Source organism: Mirounga leonina, unplaced genomic scaffold (genome assembly GCF_011800145.1).
Source record: "Mirounga leonina isolate KUSES-001 unplaced genomic scaffold, KU_Mleo_1.0 Mir_94, whole genome shotgun sequence".
Classification (NCBI taxonomy): Eukaryota; Metazoa; Chordata; class Mammalia; order Carnivora; family Phocidae; genus Mirounga; species Mirounga leonina.
In genome coordinates, this window is record NW_023270855.1 from 38,238,105 (window position 1) to 38,256,800 (window position 18,696).

Below are 18,696 nucleotides of genomic sequence, written 5' to 3' on the forward strand. Positions count from 1 at the left end.
TTTTTTTTGATAATTGGGGAGATTCTAAACTGAACATCTTTGACGAGCTCATCAGGCTTTTATGAATGTTACAGAGTAGGAAAACGTTGAAGTTTATAGTTAATATTTTCTTTCAGATTTAGAAAGCATCCTCTAAAAAGATGTTTCCTTTGGTACATTTAGTAGCCACTTACAAAGCTAGTTTGTTTATTGAATTTCTGCAGAGCAGAAACTGTAGAATGGATTCTTATCCTTGGTAAGAGTTTATCCTTAATTCTGAAGATTCATTAGCATGGAGGACTGCCAGGGGTACTTGGAAGAAACTGTGTGATGCTTATGTTAAGGGGGAAAGTAAGGAAAGTGCAGGGACTCTGATTTTGACCCCAGCCAAAGGGAACGGGGGCTGTCTTGATTGAACTGCCGTCCATGTGCACATCAGAGATAATGCGTATTTTATGCTTTAACAGGAAATTGACGGGCAGGCCCTGTTGCTCCTTACCCTTCCCACTGTTCAGGAGTGCATGGACTTAAAATTGGGCCCTGCCATCAAACTCTGCCACCACATAGAAAGGATCAAGTTTGCTTTCTATGAGCAGTTTGCCAACTGAGAAGGACAACCGAAGTGCGCTGTGTCTTCGAAGCACAAATGCAGCAAATCTTTCTCACTGCTCTACGCGCACGGAGCTGAGTCAGCCCTGGGGCTCCGGGCCCTGCCGGGGTCGGCTTGCTCTCTTTGCACTTTCAGGGAAGGAGGACCCACACTGAGGAAGCAAAAACTGCACAGAAGTGGCTCTCCTGCCAGTGGAAATGTGGACATCTCTTGGTCAGCAGATTGCAGTTTTAAAAAAAAAGAAGAGTTGTGAAGAAAAGACTCACGTAAGAAGCAGCAGCATTTCCAGTGGTGTGGCCTGAAAACGAAGAGTAATGTAGGCTGCTGGAAAGCACCCTTATGGTTGTTTTCTTTTTGTTCTGTTCTTCCCCACTGTAGATTGAACTCTGTTCTCTGCTTTCTCTTTCTTGGAAAGAGAGGACATAGCTTTAAGTCAGCACTGATTTGGGACTGTGCCTAAGGCACATCAGTGCTTCATTGTCATTGTGTTTTTAAGCTTTTTTAAATTAAAACAGTTCATTTCGGGGATGATGACGTGGCTCTAGGGTTTTGAATGTACAGTCACACTTTGATCCATTTTAAAATCTATTCTTAGGAGTTCCTTTGTTTACTACCTCTGTTGATGATTGAGCTTACAGCCATGTGTAAGGTTTTTTTGTATGATGCCGTTTTTAAGCTACATGAACACTAAAACTATGATAGAAGCTGGAGAAAAAACAAAACAAAACACTGTTTGCTCTCTTAAAAATACCATGTGAGCACTTATACCAGTTCCTGGCCTGATCTGAGAACCCTGCTACATGGTTTCCTGCCTGGACCCAGTGTGGGCTCCCTGTTAGGTGGTCTCTCAAAGATTGTGGGTATTTCTGTTGAGTTGATCTCTCCCCATCAGTCCTCAGAGGGACTTCAGTGGCTCTTATTTTATGTTTACTTTCCTCTATAGCTGTCTGTTTCATTTCGAGAGTCCTCACTTTGGGTGAAAATCAGTAGGTATTCCTTGGACCCACAGGAAAACCCATTTCCCTTTCTTTCTCGGTGTCTCCAGGCAGAGAGTGTAGAAGCACAACAGAGAAAACATTTGGGGGGGTGATGCAGAGCATGGAGTTTCTGTAACAGTGTGTCCTCATGTCCTCAGTGGCCGCATAAAGATTGAGAGGTGGTTAAGGATTCTGGAAACCTCTTTGCTAGTCACATTTACATGTCCTCTTAGTGAAACCTTTAAATTGAATGTAATCTACAGGCTGAGAATTCCCACTCAATGGCTCAACAACTTGGTTTTCTTTTAGGTGTTTCTTTTGGCCCAGTTCAAGCTGACATGAAACTACAGGGAAATTTTCATTTAGGATTGCACTGCTAGCAACTATAGAATAATAGCATTTGCTGTGCTGTTCCAGCCGGGAGGAATGAGGAAAGGTGCACACATAGATTGCTTCCTTTAAATGGTTTGCATTGCTGAGTGTTTTGGGGTTGTTTTTTTTTTTTTTAATTATCCTAGTCACCTCCAAATTTATAACTTAATCACTCATCTTCAGGATTTTAAAATGTTTTAAAACTACAAACTTGGTGAATTCTAAACATCTATACAAATATAATATTACAAATTTAAACTATTGATTTTTCCCTTTTCTTCAGAACCCTCTCCTGCTCCCAACAGTTTATGGACCTTGGCAGACATTCTGTAGTCTGCACCCTTTCTTCACTGGATTATTTATGAACCACCTTAATTCAAGCCCTCCAACCAAACCATATATTAAAGCATCAATTCTTTGCTTAGGTAACCACCAGATAGACCTGGAAAGAAGCTTCATTTAAGTAAAAGTTAATATGTTTCAACTTACTCAGAGATCCAGTTTTTAAAAATGTCATTCTATGCCTATGGAAGAGAAGCATATATAAGATGCTTGGGAACAATTAGTGTTAAGTACATGGTCTTGGGGCAGGGGGTGCGTAACTTACACAATTAAAGTTCCTGAGACCTCAGCAGTTAAGGCACTGAGGCAAAGGGAGTTCCTTGAAGAAGATCAATGTTTCTTTTATTTAGGGAAATGAGATTTACTTCCTATGAAAGAGAATTGACCAAGTGCAACAGTGAATACGTTAAGTTGTCTCTCTTTCGCCTTCTCCAAAACCATACATAGGTAAAGGGGGCAGAGCCCCTGGAAAGGTGAAACTCACGGCCCTGAGTAGTCTTGGATCTGGATATAGTCAGGGCTCGGCTGGCTCCTCTGTGTACCGTGATTATTCAAGCTCAGCTTTCTCTTAGAGAGAAGCCAACTCTAAGTTGGGTTTCCCTTAATAGTTCTTGCATTCTCATGGTGAGATACAGTTTCTCAGGCAACTGCATTAAATAATTATATACCCCCACCCCCCACTCCCAGGTATTAGATAAGAGAAGGTAATTGTTTGGGAATTTGGCATAGGGCTTTTTTTTTTTAAGTATACAATTTAGACTCTATTTCCCTCATAAAGCTGCTGGGGCTTGGCTGGACAACAGTGACAGTCTAATTCCTCTGATTCTGAAACAGATTTTAAACCTGATAATAACTCACCATGTTGGGGTAAATGTTTATATATTACACATGGATACATGAACTTTGTTTTTTAAAGGTTGATACCCTCTTAAGAGAGATACATTGTGAGGGGCTGCATTTGTCTGAATTTCACCTTCAGCCGGCCCCACAGCCGGGGTCAGGAAGTTTTCCATGATCCATTTTTTGATCCTGAATTGACAAACTTGGAAACAGGTGAATGGACTATATAAGCCTCCTGGACCTTGAAGTTGACCGACCACTCTTAGCCTATGTTAGTATGTTAGGGAAACCTTTTATTGTACATGAAGATTTGCTGTGACATTTTGACTGTATTTTGTGGGCTTCTGGAAACTATGCTATTTTCGTTTGTAAACTGCCCTCATCCTTCTCAGTTGGAGAGTTGAGGTATCTAACGCAGGGGATGCATTACTGGGGCTTTACCTATATCTGCCTTTCTTTGGCGAAGTAGGTGACTCCCAGCATGTATGTTGTAGATGCATGAGGTCAGGGAAGGATACTTAGCAACCTCCGGAAGAGATGGGCTTCTTGGTAAATATTTATTGAATTATGATAGAGGCAGACATGGAAAACCAGCTCAGAGCTTGGCTTTTATATGCCTCTTCTCCTGGAAGTAAAATTATTCTCACTGTGAGAGAGAAGGCCTTGGACCAAAGCTTCCTGAGGACTTGAATATATTTTACTCACTCTCTTTTATTAATTCCGTCACTAATGTGGTATCTGAATACAGATTAAAAGCTTTAGGAGGCCTCAGCTATGGCAGGACTCAGAACCATTCCCCTCTGGCAAGCCAAAAAGTATTTCTGGGGGACACACAGAACATTAGGAAATCGTTAACAGTAGGTAAGAATTATCTAGATGGGACCTTTGGGAAAACTCACACACACTTATATTTACTTGACACCTTCACCAAAGACTTATATTGAAGACCCCGTTCACTGATTTGATTGATGTCCACAGAAGCTCTGAGAGAGATGTTAGGAGCTTAGTCTTGACAGTGGAAACACGTACTGGGTTTGGGCACTGATCCCGTATACTAGGGATGGAATGTGTGTGTGAGAGTTCAGAAGTGTTCTGTGTTATCATTTGGCCTTAGGAAGATGAAGGAGAAGACATCACTAACAAGTGAAGTATAAATCTCGGTGCGAACCAGGGACCCCCTTTTAAAATGTGAATGTCTTTGGTCCTGGGTCCACTGAAAATAATCATGTGTCACGGTCATGATGCTATCTCAGAAACTCTGTAGAACAAAGTCCCCTGCGAAGCCAAAAAGAAGTCAGTCCCTTTCTTGCAGTTGTAACTCTTCCATGACTTGATTCACTTTACAATGTTCTGTTAGTGAATTTTGATGATTCTCACCCCTTGTGTGAGAATGTACATACTTTGGAAATTTGAATCTGTCCAAGCAAGCCACCTATGGACTTGGGAGTTTTTGCAGAAGAGTTCTAAACTCAGAGCCCAATCCATGGTTCTGGTTCTAAACCTTCTCACTTGGGGTTTCCTCATACTTGCCCCAGACCACAGGGTAGCCTTGTTTCTGAGGGCAGCCTGCCAGGGTGAAGGTATAGAAGGTGGTGGGCAGTAAATGCATTGGAGGTTTTCTTGCTTCTGGTGTTTCAGAACTCTTAGATTTTTCACAAGAACCAGCAAAACCAGGAGAGGGGGAATGGAGAAACAGGCCTAAAACTCCCTCCCCTTATGTCTTTTCTGACTTACCACACCATTTGGGTTTGTCCTGGTGCTATGGCCTATCACAAAGGACTGTTTTAAAAGAGAAACAACCTACAGCCTTGGTGGACAAGCCCTCAACACCAGCAGTCAAGTGTGGACCCTGATCTTTTTTTGGGGACAAAGGATGATACTGCCTAGTGAGATGATGCCACCATTGCTAATGGGGGTGCCTGTACTCAGGATGTGTGGAAACTCAGTCCTGAGGGGTTTCTACGTGGTTTAGTTAACCTAACTGCATGCCTGACTTGGCAGAATGGAGGTGGGCAAATAGTGCTGGAAGGATGAGGGTAGGCTTTGGGGGTAAATCAAGTCACAAAGCAGATGCCTGAAGGGCCTGTACAAAGGTTAGACAAAGTTAAAACGGACAGTTCCTTATATCCTTTTGCAAGAAGGCTCTAGGGAAGTGTAGTTGGAATGCTTCTTTTGAGATTTTAAAGTGCTCATTTCTTTTCCTCTTCCTTTCATCCTTTTTTTGGTTGAATATTCTCTAAAGACAATCAGAGGCCTGCTAGGGTGGGACTTCTGGCTGGTTCCAGCACTGTCCTTGGGCCTCTTTCTGATACTGAATTGTTGGAACCGATGCACTTTGTTTATGCTATCCTTTTTTTTTTTTTTTAAGCTGCTTGTTTGGAACAAAATGAAATGCATATTGCATTGTATCCTTCCTGCTTGCTGTTTTTCTCAATTTTAAAAGTTATGCATTGAGGATAAAGTATAATTAAGGAAAAATATGCACAAGAATACCTATTAAAATAACTACCATCAAGTTTGATGGGTATAACTTCAAGGGATTAAAAAATAACTATTTTGGATGAATATTTTGCGTGGGGTTTTTTTGTAAATAAGAGTGTATAAGAACTTGTGGTATATTATGACAGTTTTAAGTGGTTGTAAGAGAATTAAAACAGGTCTTAAGCTATGTTTAACTTCATTTGACAGCAAAGAAGACATCTTGGCCTGAGTAAATCCTTCAAAACTCTTTCCAGTGGGGCCTCAGAATCATCTCTGAAAGGAGGAGAAAGTTCCTTCCTACTTCAATAAAATGTACCTTTCCAGAATTTTCCCCCCTCTCCTGTCGTCCGATCTTTACCCTCTGGATTTGGGTACTTTAAAATTGCAGTTCAGGAAAGGTAGGAAGAGCAGAATTTCCCCACAGCGACCTTGCTCCTGGCGTTGGGGAATCTGCCCATGATCTCAGAAGAATGCTTCTCATTTGTCTACATTTGCTTTGGTACAGCAGCAACGGGCCTTAAGGATCCCTCCACATCTGGATGTGCAGAGCAGTGCTTTGTCAAAAACTTCATTCTTCAGCTCTATGTGCAACTTTCCTTAAGCTGCCTATATCTTCAAGCAATTAACAGTCTCCTTATGCCCAGCCCACAATCTCTTCTGCTTTAAGTACACATCCTCTCATTTGTTTCCCTCCGAACACGGACTATAACTGTTGAGCATCCCCATAAGAGACCTTCTTAGATTTAAAGACAGTAACACAATTTTCCCTGACCTATTTATTTTCTTAACCTGATTTTCTGTATTTTCCCATGGTTAATACTTGTGGAGAGTTTTAAATTTTATAAATTAAAATTCAGTTTAATTTAAAAAAGTGTTGCCATGTTCTCTGTGCCAGGCACTATGTTGGATTCAAGGATGAATAAAAACCAGTTCCCACCCTGAGAAGGCTCACACTCAGCTGTGAAGAGAGAGACGTGCACAGCCACCTAACGGAGCAGTCAGAAAAGTTCTAGTGGAGCAGTATACACAAGGTCATGTGGAAGCCTGCTGGGGAGAGGGAGGTCAGGCGGGCCTCAAGCACGAATAGTTACCATTCAGCAGGGAAAAGGGAACAGTGGTACATGCAGCTAGAATGCCATTTAAGACACAGGAGGTGTGAAGTGCATTGTAAGAGAAGGCTCTAAGGAGCCAATAGCATTTTTGTTCTCTGCATAATCAGGTTAATATTCCTGTCAACCAAGAAAGCTTTTGTAAGCATTTAGCCCATTGGAATTCTGAGGTGGCTATCTTTTAGTATATGTGCTGCCGAAGTGAGCACCAAGGTGGCTATCTTTTAGGGAAAATTTCCCTAATACAGTTTTTCTTGTTCCACAAATGTAGCCCAGTGTCTACTGGAGTAATACCATGTGTACATGGTCATTAAGTGGATGCAGCAAGAAGGCTAGGGACTGGAGAGCACCAACAAGAAGTGTCTGGGGAAAAGCCAGAGGGCGCTGGGAAGGTAGATGGGAAAATAGGGACTAGAGGCCCTGGTAGAGGTAGGGAGCTGGTTCCAAGGAGTCAGAGGATTAAGGTGGGAGTAAACCTGCATGTGTGGAGGGGGACCTTAGAGATTCTGGCAGTTACCAACAATTTGGCTTTATGAAGCATGTTCAAGACGAACAAGATGGGGACATGTTCCCATGTTTTCGGTATAAACCTCGTATATTTCTAAAGGACAGCGATTGGATTAAAATGACCATTTACATAATATTTAGGGAAGAAAAAAGGTCGACTCGGGCCTGATTGACGAATCGAGGATAAGCTTTTGGTCACAATATTCGTACTAACAAGGAAAGCAGAAGGACGCCAAACGTCTGGATTGGAAGGAATATGCCTGTGTGCAGAGCCTTGGATTGTTTTCCTCACGGCCTCCTTCGGAATAATCTAGGCTGCTAGCTGGAAATGCACACTATTTCGCCCTGTCTCGGAACTACTGAATCAAAACCTGAGGGTGGAATCCAGGAGTATTTTTAATAAATTCTGCAGGGTATGAGCGCTTCATCTTGGAAAGGAAGAAAATTTAGTCGTAGATGGTCCCGGCTCCTGCCTTCCCGACCTGGAGCCCGGGGTCCTTGGGCTCACTCCCACCCGTACAGCCGCGCTCACCTGTTCCGCTCTACCTGTGGCCTGGACGCACGACCCCGCCCCCACGCCCGGCCGGAGTCCCGCCCATGGGGGGGTGGGAAGAGCTGGAGCGGCCGAGGCCCGCCCCCACGCCCGGCCGAGCCAATCAGGCGCTGCGGTCTCAGACGTCGGGTTACGCGCGGCGGCGAGTGGGCCGCGGGGCGGAGGTACCGGCTCCTGGCTTGGACTCCCGGCCCGGAGCTCGGCGGCGCGGGCCGCCGCAGGCAGCGAGGCCGGGCGGGCGGGCTGGCCGCGGCGCCTGGCGCCCCTCCGCCAGGCCCGCCATGCAGGGCCCCGCCGGGAACGCGAGCCGCGGGCTCCCGGGCGGGCCGCCCTCCACCGTCGCGTCCGGGGCGGGCCGCTGCGAGAGCGGCGCGCTTATGCACAGTTTCGGCATCTTCCTGCAGGGGCTGCTCGGCGTCGTGGCCTTCAGCACGTTGATGCGTGAGTCCCGGACCCCCGCCCCTCCTGAGGCCCTGTGGGACCACCGCAGGCCCAGCCCCGCCTCGGGGACCCTCCTGCCCGAAGAGTTAAGGCCTGGGGCCCCGGGCCCTTTGGCGGGGTTGCCTTCTGCCCGCGAGCGCAGGCTGGGCATCCCCAGACTAGCGGGAGCTCCCTCCCCCGACCCAGGGTCCCGAGTCTCTGGCCTTATCGCGACAGCTTTTAGCCAGGGGTCACCCCTTCTCCTCTGCTACAGCCCGCACACGCCTCTCTCCCGAGATAACTGCCTAAAACTCGCCCCCCTGCTACCTTGTCATCGCGAATGAAGGCTACTCCACTTTCCAGCCTGGGGCCGTGAACCCCCAGCTGGAATAATCCTTTGTGCCCCCTCATAGAATCTCTTCCTCGCCTCCCCTTCGCACTTTGAACCCGCATCCCTAAATCCCCAGTCTGATGCTGGGCTTTTCCCTGCTCCTTCACTCCGCAAAGATTTGCTGTCTCTCGTTGGCTTTTAAATCCCGCTACTTTGCAATACCTGGATTGTAAGGCCATGCATTGCGTTCCCAGTACCACTTCCTCCTGCCTCGCCTCCCCCCGCCCCCTTCCCCCAGCTTTATTTTCTGTTTTGGTTGGAGCAGGACCCACTCAGACTGCTTTCTTCCCCACTTCTCATTCCCCTCCTTCCTTCCTGAACAGGTCCACCTGTTCGATCTCTGTCCCAACCTTTCCTAATTAAGTTGCATCTCAAGCCTCCCCTGGCTGTTCCCCCTGCCCAACCCACTCTATTACTTGTATTTAAAGTTTCCTTTATATCCATGAGACTCAGGCAACCTAGTGGCATAGTGGAGGAGGCGGCTCAGAGGGTCTAGGGAGGTCGCAGAATCCTTGTGCTAAGTCCCTGGGGGCCCTTTCTTGAGAGGTTCCTGATGGAGAAGAAAGCCCCAGATGGCGCCTCTGGAAAACTAGAAGTTCCACCCTGTTTGTCAAGTGTGCTGTGCATTTGGAGTTGTGTTGTTTTGTTGGTGCACATCCTTCCCTCGATTACAGTAACAGGAGGCTTCAGTTGGCTGTGGGCCTAGGAGTGCCCCTGTGATTGCATTCTGGAGGAAGGAAGGGTTATAAAGATCTCTACAGAGGTCTTAATTCCAGAATGACAGGTTCTCAAAACTTCCCTACCGTGCTCACATGGGCAGAGTGGTAAGTTTCTGCGGAAAGTATGCTCCTTCGTACTGGGGACGGATCCTGCAGCTGTGTGCATTTGTCATCTAGGGTGCAGTTGCTGGAGTTACAGCTTTGCTTGTCATAACACGGGGGCTTATTTGAGTGAATTCTCCCAGGCTTCATTCAGGCTGTTTTGGATGACACTTCTTCTGGTTGCCTGGCCTGGATAAATCTTACCCCAAGTACCTGACCGTGTATGTTTGCCACTTTTTCTTTCTTTTTCAGTCCCTACTTGCCTTGCTATTTTCCCAGCTGAACAAATACCCACTTGTTCCCACGGTAATAATTTGTGACTCCTTAGCCCAAATCAGCTGCTGACTTGGGTGCATGAACTGTATGTGTGTGTTTTCAAGACACTGTGTGTGGGTCTCCTCTCCCCTCCCACTTCTGTCTCCTCCAGCTGGTCTTCCTTTCTCTCTGAAGGACTACAGGGATTACATTTTGTTCCCTAACTTATGATTTCCTAGCCTCGCCCTGGCTATTTCCTTGGATTTGATTGCTGCTGATGGCCCAATTTATTCCTGAGGGCTTGATACCCATGGTTCAGGGTGGGAAATGTGATGATTTTTTTTTTTTTTAAGATTTTTATTTATTTTTTTGACAGAAAGGGAACACAAGCAGGGGGAGTGGGAGAGGGAGAAGCAGGCTTCCAGAGGAGCAGGGAGCCTGATTCGGGGCTCGATCCCAGGACCCTGGGATCATGACCTGAGCGGAAGGCAGATGCTTAACGACTGAACCACCCAGGCGCCCGTGGGAAATGTGATTATGACAGGGCAGAGTTGCTCGCTGCTGAGAAATGTGCCAGGTTGCCTGTGTTCAGAGTGACAGCGCTGGCCCTGGAGTCTTCAGGGACATGCTCACTTTGCTTAATCTTCAGTGTGAGCACATGTGCAAACCCCACTGCGGTGGGTGCTTTCTGTTTGCAAAGACCAGACTACAGAGCGGCCTTTTGCTCACTGTAAGTCTAGACATGGAGGTTGTGTGTGGAGATGGGCATTGGTTCCTGGGACAGTGATAAGGAGGAGTGACGGGGAGAAGGGGTGGAAGGCTGAGAACTCTCTGCCCTTGCTTATCTCTTCAACTTGTCGGTTCTGTTCTGAGAACTGTGGGGCTTTCCCCTTTGGCACTGCTGGGATGAGGAGGGAATCTTTCAGGGGCTGCATCACGTTTTGCAGTGACTTTGCTGGTCACGAGGGAAGTGGGTGGAGGTGCTCTCAAGGAAGGGCATCTGTGAGCAGTTTGGTTTGCCCAGGCTTTGTCTTCCCAGACATAGCGTCGGTTTCCCAGTCAGGCAGAGCTGCTGGCAAGAGGGCAGGCTCCCGTGACGGGTGTCCACCTTGCCGCCTTGAGGGAGGTCTCGGTGTGTTAAGATGAGGCCACTCCATCCTTCATCAGTTCCACTTTTCTTTGTCGAGCATATTTTAAATAGCAGTCGTCTCTCCTGAGCAATTTAAGTTAACCTCTTTGGGGTCACAGTCTGTTCCCTCCCGGGTGCTTTTGTCCCCCTGGACCAGGGGCTCATTGGCTCTCTTCTCCAACAGCTCCCCAGTTCTGCGGGCAGCTACTGTTCCATTTTCCTGTCAGACCAGCTCTGTTCATTGGCTGCACCCCCTTCTCTGCTAGACTGTCTGAGGCATTTTTCATCACTTCGCATCCCTGAATTCAGTGAATCTTCAGACTGCTGTCTTTATGTTTCTTTTTCTACCCAGAAAAATCACTTTTTTCATTTACAGGTGGTTGTGTTTTTTACCTAGAGGATTTTGTCCTGGAGGAAGACTTCACATATAGATGTGTGTGTGTGTTTGTGTGTGTGTGTGTGTGTGTGTGTAGGAGGATTTTGATTCTCGCAAGAATTTCTCATCCTGGTGCTTGGCTCTGTATGGGGGTTTTCAGATGGTCTCAGCCCAGACGGTCGAGAGTTAAGAATGCCAGGTGAATGTATGTCACCTTTCTTCAAGCTGCATAAACACACAGACTCTTACCAGCCAGCACCCACAGGCATGTCTCAGTGTCAGCTAAGACATGTTAGCATGTCTCACACCTCTGTAAGTGGTGAGCTTTCCAGAGGCTCCACCTAAGCTACCCTCTGTATGAGAGGAGAGCTGAACACACTCAGAGGCAAGCTTATAAAGGGACTTTCCAGTCTGGGTTCTCTGGGATGTCACTGAGAAGCATTGGTGTCTGAGTAGAAAGAAATGCAGCAAGGGGGCTTGTCGACCTGCCTGCTAAACCGTTCTTGTTCTGGTGGCTTTATCTCTAGTCTGTGACTTGATGAAGTTGCTCAGACCAGAGTCACAGCAGAACAGAGCTGAGCCAGCCTGGAGCCCGGCACACTGTTCCACTGCACGGCTGTGGCCCAGCTGTCAGCCAGAGGTTGGGGTCAGCCAGCGTGTGTGTTGGCATTTGGGAGTGTTGACTCTCAGGTCGATGTTTTACAAAAACATTGCTGGCGTTGAAAAATGAGAGTTTTCCTGAGACCCAGAGGAACATCACACACCGGTCTGCCCAGCTTTGAAATCTCAATCTCATACAGGAGTCGCTGGTTTTCTCACATGGTGAACCGGCCTCCCTATGTGTTGTGTACGCACACACCTGCGGGACCACCCTTCCTGGGGTCCCCTCTCCTCACTGTAGCCCAGTCTTTACCTTACAAAATGTCAAACATCCAGGAAAGATGAGAAGTAATCCAGTGATAATACAGTATCAGCCCTCCACCTAGATTCAGAAGTTGTTCGTATTTTGCCATATTTGCTTTCTCTCTTTATACCTTTTCTGTTTCTTTTCTTTTTTCTTTTTTTTTTTTTTTTGGCCAAGCCATTTGAAGATACGTTGCAGCCAGGATCACACTTCACCCCTCAAAACTTCCTGTCGCATCTCCTGAGAAGGAGGACAGCCTTCCTCATAATCACAGTCTCATGATCATGCCTGAGAAAATGTACACCTCCACTGTGTGACCTGACAGCCCGTCCGTACCCACACTGCCCACATGTCCCAAGTCTCTCAGAGCTGGGGTCTTTAAATAAACTGGGAGTCAGTAAAGGGCCACACGTTGCACTAGTTGTGTTTTGAAGTCACTTTTACTGTAGAACAATCTCCCCCTACATTCACTTGCACACACTTTTTTTTTTTTTTTTTTTTTTTAATGACATTGCTGTTTTGAAGAGTGCTGGCCAATTGTCACGGACCGCATCCCGTGTTCTGGAGTTGTCTGGGGCGTTTCCTTGCGGTGGTGTGTGAGCTGTTTCACAGGCCCCTGTGTTCCCTGAGTTTGATCTGGAGGAGGTTTTAGACTCAGGTAACCTTTTTTACAGCAAGAATACTCCGTAGGCAGTGCTGTGTGCTTCATCCTCCCAGGTACCAGGAAGCTCGTGGCCTCGGGCAGCCCTGCTATCAGTAATAATAAGGTCGACTACTTGGTGGAGGGGTGAGGCCTCTGGATCTCTCCCTTGTAAAGGTACCTTTTCCCCTTTGCAATGAATAAATTATCTCGGTGGTGGTGATCCTTTGAGATCGGGGGAATATCCTGTTCCCCAGTAACTTTTCCCTCAGTGGTCACAACGGGACACAGTGGTGGCTGCACAGTGGTGGCTGAGCTGGAGCTCAGGAGAGAAGCCCCGTCTCAGGGCCCGGCACGCAACACTCAATAAATGTCGGTTTCCTTTGCTCCCTCCGGAGTGCCAGCCATGGCTGAGGAAGATCCCTTTTTCGGTCCCAGGCTGGTATTGTGCCCACAGGGGAAAAGAGGATGGCCAACATTAGTGTGGCAGCCGGTTAGAAATCTTTATTTTTAAGAGAGTTCTCAGGGTTTCTAAACACTAATTTATCTGGTAGCATGTATTCATAATGGTGATCTCTATTTATAGTAAAACTTAATTAATTTGGAGTAAAATCAGGGCAAGAGGGAGTTGTCTGAATTAGAGGACAGTCTGGGTTGTAGAGTAACTTAATGAAATGCATTTTTTAGCCTTTTAAATACCTCTGTCAAGTGTTGCCCTGTAGGGGCCTATCCAGCCTCCACTGCTTTAATGATCTGTTTAAAATCCTTTGCAATTAGTATAATATTTGCATGAAGATGAAGTCTCTTTGAAAGAATTTTACAGGTGGTTAAAAATAGCAGGATCCCTGGCTCTGGAACCAATCTGACCTGGCTTCCATTTCTGCTTCTGCCTCACTGTGCTCTTGAGCAGCCTACCTATATTTCCCGACAGTTCCGTTTGCTCCCCAGTAAGATGGAAATAATAATTTTTCTGGGCCTATGGGGATTAGGAAGAACATAAGGAACCTGGTTCAGTATCAGGCACATGTTAGGCCCTCTGCAGGGGGCGTGGGGGGTGTGAAGTCATCCTCATTGTTGTTACAGTATTTGCATTTGAGAGTCCCATTGAAGAGCGATTCACAAGTGCTTGAGTAACTTGTTTTCTGAATTAGGTTAAACATTTCCCTTGCTATCTTGTTTCACGACATCTTTACCTTTCACCCTCTTCATAGACTGCATAATAGTAGAAAACTTGAACACAACCAGCTCCTTGCTGGTGAATTCCAAATTAGCATGTAGCCAAAGCAGATGGCTTTAGTAGAGGTAAATGCTCTCCTTTCTTCACCTAACCCTGACCTGTGTTTTCACCTACAAAGTGTCTCATGGGCCTTGAGAGGGCAGCCTGGGTACAGGTGATTAACCTGCATCCGAGGCCCTGCCCCAGGTCCTGTGACGGCAGGTGGTGGCACTGGCCCCTAGAGCCGCTGTCTTTCCTGAAGCTTGCTCTGTACTGAGTCCCCATCGTGCTGGCTCCTAGGCCTGGCCCTTGATGTACTTCCCAGGCACCCCGGAAGGAACAAGGACAGCGAACACCATCCTGGTTAGTAGGTGTAGAGCTGAAATGTAAGCCAGGCCCAGCAGACTCCAGACTCTCTTAACCACTTCCCCAACCCCTGCCTGCCTTCCTTGAGCCCCTTTCCACACAGGTGTACTCTGAGGACCCTAACCCCTCGCTATGTCACCTCATTTTTTCCTGTTTAAACCACTCTGATTTTCTTTCTTAATAATACTTTTTAATGTCCAAAGTGTCACCTGGAACTTCAGACTGTTTTATGGCTCTTGATAACATGAAAGTAGACATTTGAAATGACTTGGCAGTCATTTTGTGCATGTATGAGTTCCATCCGGGGTTTGCTGTCCCAGCCCAGGCCTTTGTGCAGCTTCTCCCTGGCTGCCTGAGGATGACCGTCCTTCCCCAGGGGCTGAGCCTCCTGGAGCACTGGGGAGGGAGTATAGCTGAGTATAGCTGAGTCGGTTCAGTAGCTGGTGAGGAGGGCCCTCCACGGCTCTCGTTGGTTTCAGGTTACCTGCTGGTTTTCGCAGTTTGTTTCCCTGGTGCTGCAAAGAGTGTAGTTTATAACCTTGAGTTGGGGAGAACCCTCAAGTTCCCTTTTTCCTCACTGATGCATAGAAGTGGTCTGTGAGCCTCTCGACTGCTCCACCACTGGGAAGTTTTCCATCTCACCCAGGCTTTTTCAACTTGGCACTGTTGGCATTTGGGGCCAGATAAGTCTTTGCTGCGGGGGCTGTCCTGTGCACTGTCGGGTGTTTAGCAGGGTCCCTGGCCTCTCCCCACTGGGTTCCAGATGTACCTCCCTCCCTCAGGCTGAGACAGATCAAAATGTCTCCACACGCTGCCCTGTGTGACCTAGGGGGGCGGGATGGGTGGAGCGCAGAGTTGTCCCTGTTGAGAACTGCATTTATTCAGTTTGGGGGTCACTAAGTGAACTCTCAGGGGAGCCCTGGAGAACAGATTCGGTCAGTTTGTGGCCCCTGAAGGATGAGAACAGTGCCCTGCGGGGCTTGTTAAGGGCCTGGGTGCTGCCTCGACAGGGGACTGCCGAGACCCGCACCCCGTCCCCCAGGGGCTCTTGGATGGAGCAGGCTGTGGCCCGGGTCGTGGAGGGGAAGGAGGAGGGGTTCTGCCTGTGGCCGGGGAAGCATCCATGGGGAATCCCTCCTCAAGCACAGCACCAGGGAAAGGGGCGATGGGAAGGGGACATGGGGAATGGTAAGAGCCAAGGTCCAGAGGAGGTTGTGAGCAGGGCCATCGTCCTGGGGTCTGAGAGCACGGGACAGAGGCTCCCAAGAAAGGAGGCTTCTAGACAGCCTTCCCGTTCAGTTGCGGGCCTCTTTTCCTATAGCTTGCACTTAAAAGGGAGGGTGAGTTAAATTATTGGGCGACAAGTCAGGTTCTGCCTTTACTTTGTGCTCCATTCGGACTGTTTCTCTGCGGACATTTCCTTTGAAGCCGCTTTATCACGGCCCTTTTAGATCTCATGGGGTCCCCCCGAGGAACCGGCTGTCCAGCTCCAGAGACATGGCTACTAGCTAGTAAAGGAAGCCGCTTGCTCTTGTGGACTAGCTTTCACTGGCAGCCCTTCCCATTGCACACCAGCGCTTCCAGTCTCGATTCTGGATAGCTGCCGGGCCGGCCGAGGCCTGGTCTGCGAGCACGGTCCCAGGCTTTGGTGGGCTGGGGCTCCGCTAAAGAACATCTCATATGAGAAGGCCAGGTGTGAGCACATTCTAGAAATCCTGTACCTACCCCAGCAGGATTGTCAACCACTGAAATCACCTTTGTGACTATGATGAAAAGACTTCTAACTTGAGTTACTCCGATCCATCTTAGCAAATGACAGGTCCTCCCACGTTTCCTTTGATTTAGAGTGTCCTCCTCATCCTAGAGGGCATGTTGTGCCGCCGTCAGGCCCCTCTCGAGCTGCTGTGCGTGAGGCTGGGCCTTACCTGGGGCGTGCTTTCATGTGGGGGCCCTGGGGTGGCACACAGGGGTAGGGGAGGTAGGGTCACTCTGCTGGCTGGGGCACTCAACTGTTGTGTTTTTTGTCAGCTCTAAAATTTCTTTGAAAGACTTGGTGTTGAGTGTCTGTGGCTTTTCCTATCCCCAATCAGTGGTCGGTGTCAAGAGCTTTCACACTTTGTCTTTAGTTTTCTCTTTCATGGACACAGTTGTATGCACAGTAGCTCGGGACATAAGCAGAACCAACCTTATATTGTTTTATATGTTCACCTTTCTCAGAATGCTTTTCTTCCCTATCCCCCCAGCTTTTGTTCTAGTCCCTGGGCTCCTCTAGCCTCTTATTTTTTTAATTTAAAAAAATTTTTTAAAGATTTTATTTATTGAGAGAGAGCAAGAGCAGAGAGAGAAGGGAGCAGGGGGAGAGGGAGAAGCAGGCTGAGCAGGGAGCTCGACACAGGGCTCGATGCCAGGACCCTGAGATCATGACCTGAGCGGAAGGTAGACGCTTAACTGACTGAGCCCCCAGGCGCCCCTCCTCTAACCTCTTAAGCTCATCAGTGTTCCTTATGGGCTTTTCCGTTTTCTTAGAAGACATTTTCACTTAATAACATGGACAGTGATGTAGAGAGGTGAGCACTGGCATCACCCCAGTGACAGGACAAGCCGGAGACGCCATCCTGCAGGAGTGGGGCACACCGCCTCTCTTGCCCAGACCCGAGGGCTGTGTGAGCATCTGGGCCGAGGCGGCGTCAGAACGCGAGAGCAGGTTTTCTATTTGGGTGGTGAGTTTGTGCCCAAAATATTTGCTGGTCGGTCCAACGCAGCAGACTTGAAGATTAAAGAATTGAAGATTTCCACCCCTGCTCCCACCCTCAGTCTGAGCCCTGCAGGGAGCTGGGGTCCAGAAGTCTGGGAAAGAGAGGCTAATGACGAGGGGCGGGTGCTGGGGTCCTGCAGACACAGTGGAGGAGGCCTGCATGAATGTGTTTTCTCTGTCAAGAACCCTGGTTTGCGGGGCACCTAGGTGGCTCAGTTGTTAAGCGTCTGCCTTCAGCTCAGGTCATGATCCCAGGGTCCTGGGATGGAGCCCCACATCGGGCTCCCCACTCAGCGGGAAGCCTGCTTCTCCCTGTCCCACCCTGCTTGTGTTCCTTCTCTCTCTGTGTCTGTCTCTGTCAAATAAATAAATAAAATCTTAAAAAAAAAAAAGAACCCTGGTTTGTAATTCTATCCCCAGATTTCTCTGTCAGAAATCTGATCAATTGCTGGCAAAAAAAAATTGCCTTATGAAAGGAGAGTTAAGAAGAATGTTAGATTGCCCCTCAGATCACTGAGCAGATTATATATGGATTTGTCGTTTTCAACGAGTTAAAGTAAATAACTTACTAATACCCCAGATAGGTAAAAAAGTCTTCAGGGAAACAGCCAACAAACACACTGTGGTCTTGCTATGGACCACTGTCGTTCAAGGGCCACTGCTGTGGATGGGACGATCTCCCACCCAGTCGGGTGGGAGCTGACAGTTCTAGTGATCTCGTTCCCCCCCCAAAAATGGAGGCTTTCAGGTTGGGCCAGTGTGGACATGGCTCCAGCTGAATTTTGGTCTGCGGTAATGTGAGGCACAAGGCTGAGGAGAGGTTGTGACGGGCGGGTTGCAGTCTGAAGGTGTTCCTACCTGGTCAGCCGTGGAACCATGCCAAGGAGCTCCTCTGTCCCCACAGTACCACAGCTGCCGGCAGCCCTGTCCTTCTTTGCCTTGAACTAAGGTGGTGTCCTGGCGTCTTGCAGGACGGCCAGGCTCCTGGACCTGCCCTCCCTTTCTGAACTCTTTCTGTGCTGCAGACAGCGTAGCCCCCATGGTCTGCCTTGTAGCCTGGGCCGAGAACTGCCATGTTATGGGACACTGGATGTGGCAGCGTGCCCCAGGCCGCTCTTCTCCCAGCCCCCGCACCTGCCAAACCCGTTCCTGCCTCTTCCCCTTACCCACATCTCTCTTTCCCCTGAATGCTTTTCTCCTTCCTTCCCACCTAGCCACATCCTCCCTGGCTTCCAAGAAGCCTCCCCTAGTGACCTTAGCCCATACTGGTAAGCTGCAGGACAGACGGTCCGTATTGTCCAGGTATGACCCCTGCCACTCCCTGGGCCAGGTCTGGCTTACTGGCCAGGCTGGTGCTGGCACAGTGCTGGGTGTTCCCCACCTGGAAGCTGGTCTTGGAATAAATAGTTCCTCAGCCTTTCTTTGTCTTTCTTGGCCTCGACACTTTTGAAGAGTACAGGCCAGTGGTTTTGTAGAATGTCCCAGCCGGGGTTCGTCTGATGGTTCTTCATAACTACACTCAGGTTACGTGTTTTTGGCAGGGATGCTGCGTAAGTGATGTTGTGACCTCCTCAGTGCGCCGGACCCTCTGGCACCTGATGCGGGTTTCCCCCAGTACCGGCCAAGTTCTCTTGACGACTGCAGGAAGGCAGC

General features: G+C 48.3%; 2 protein-coding genes across 5 annotated transcripts in view; both read left to right on the plus strand.

Annotated features, from left to right (window-relative positions):
* The window catches only part of SFMBT1 (Scm like with four mbt domains 1), a 130,247-nt gene extending 125,798 nt beyond the window's left edge, over positions 1-4,449 (plus strand). For all 4 annotated transcript variants that reach the window (XM_034998072.1, XM_034998069.1, XM_034998073.1 and 1 more), the window contains one exon: positions 447-4,449. In XM_034998072.1, coding sequence (XP_034853963.1) covers positions 447-587 — 141 coding nt within the window. In that variant the 3' untranslated portion in view covers positions 588-4,449. The remainder of the gene's footprint in view (positions 1-446) is intronic.
* A 3,562-nt stretch (positions 4,450-8,011) lies between these two features.
* Positions 8,012-18,696, plus strand: part of LOC118006010 (store-operated calcium entry regulator STIMATE) — a 48,242-nt gene continuing 37,557 nt past the window's right edge. The window contains exon 1 of the mRNA XM_034998537.1: positions 8,012-8,211. Within this exon, the coding sequence (XP_034854428.1) occupies positions 8,052-8,211 (160 nt within the window). The 5' untranslated portion in view covers positions 8,012-8,051. The remainder of the gene's footprint in view (positions 8,212-18,696) is intronic.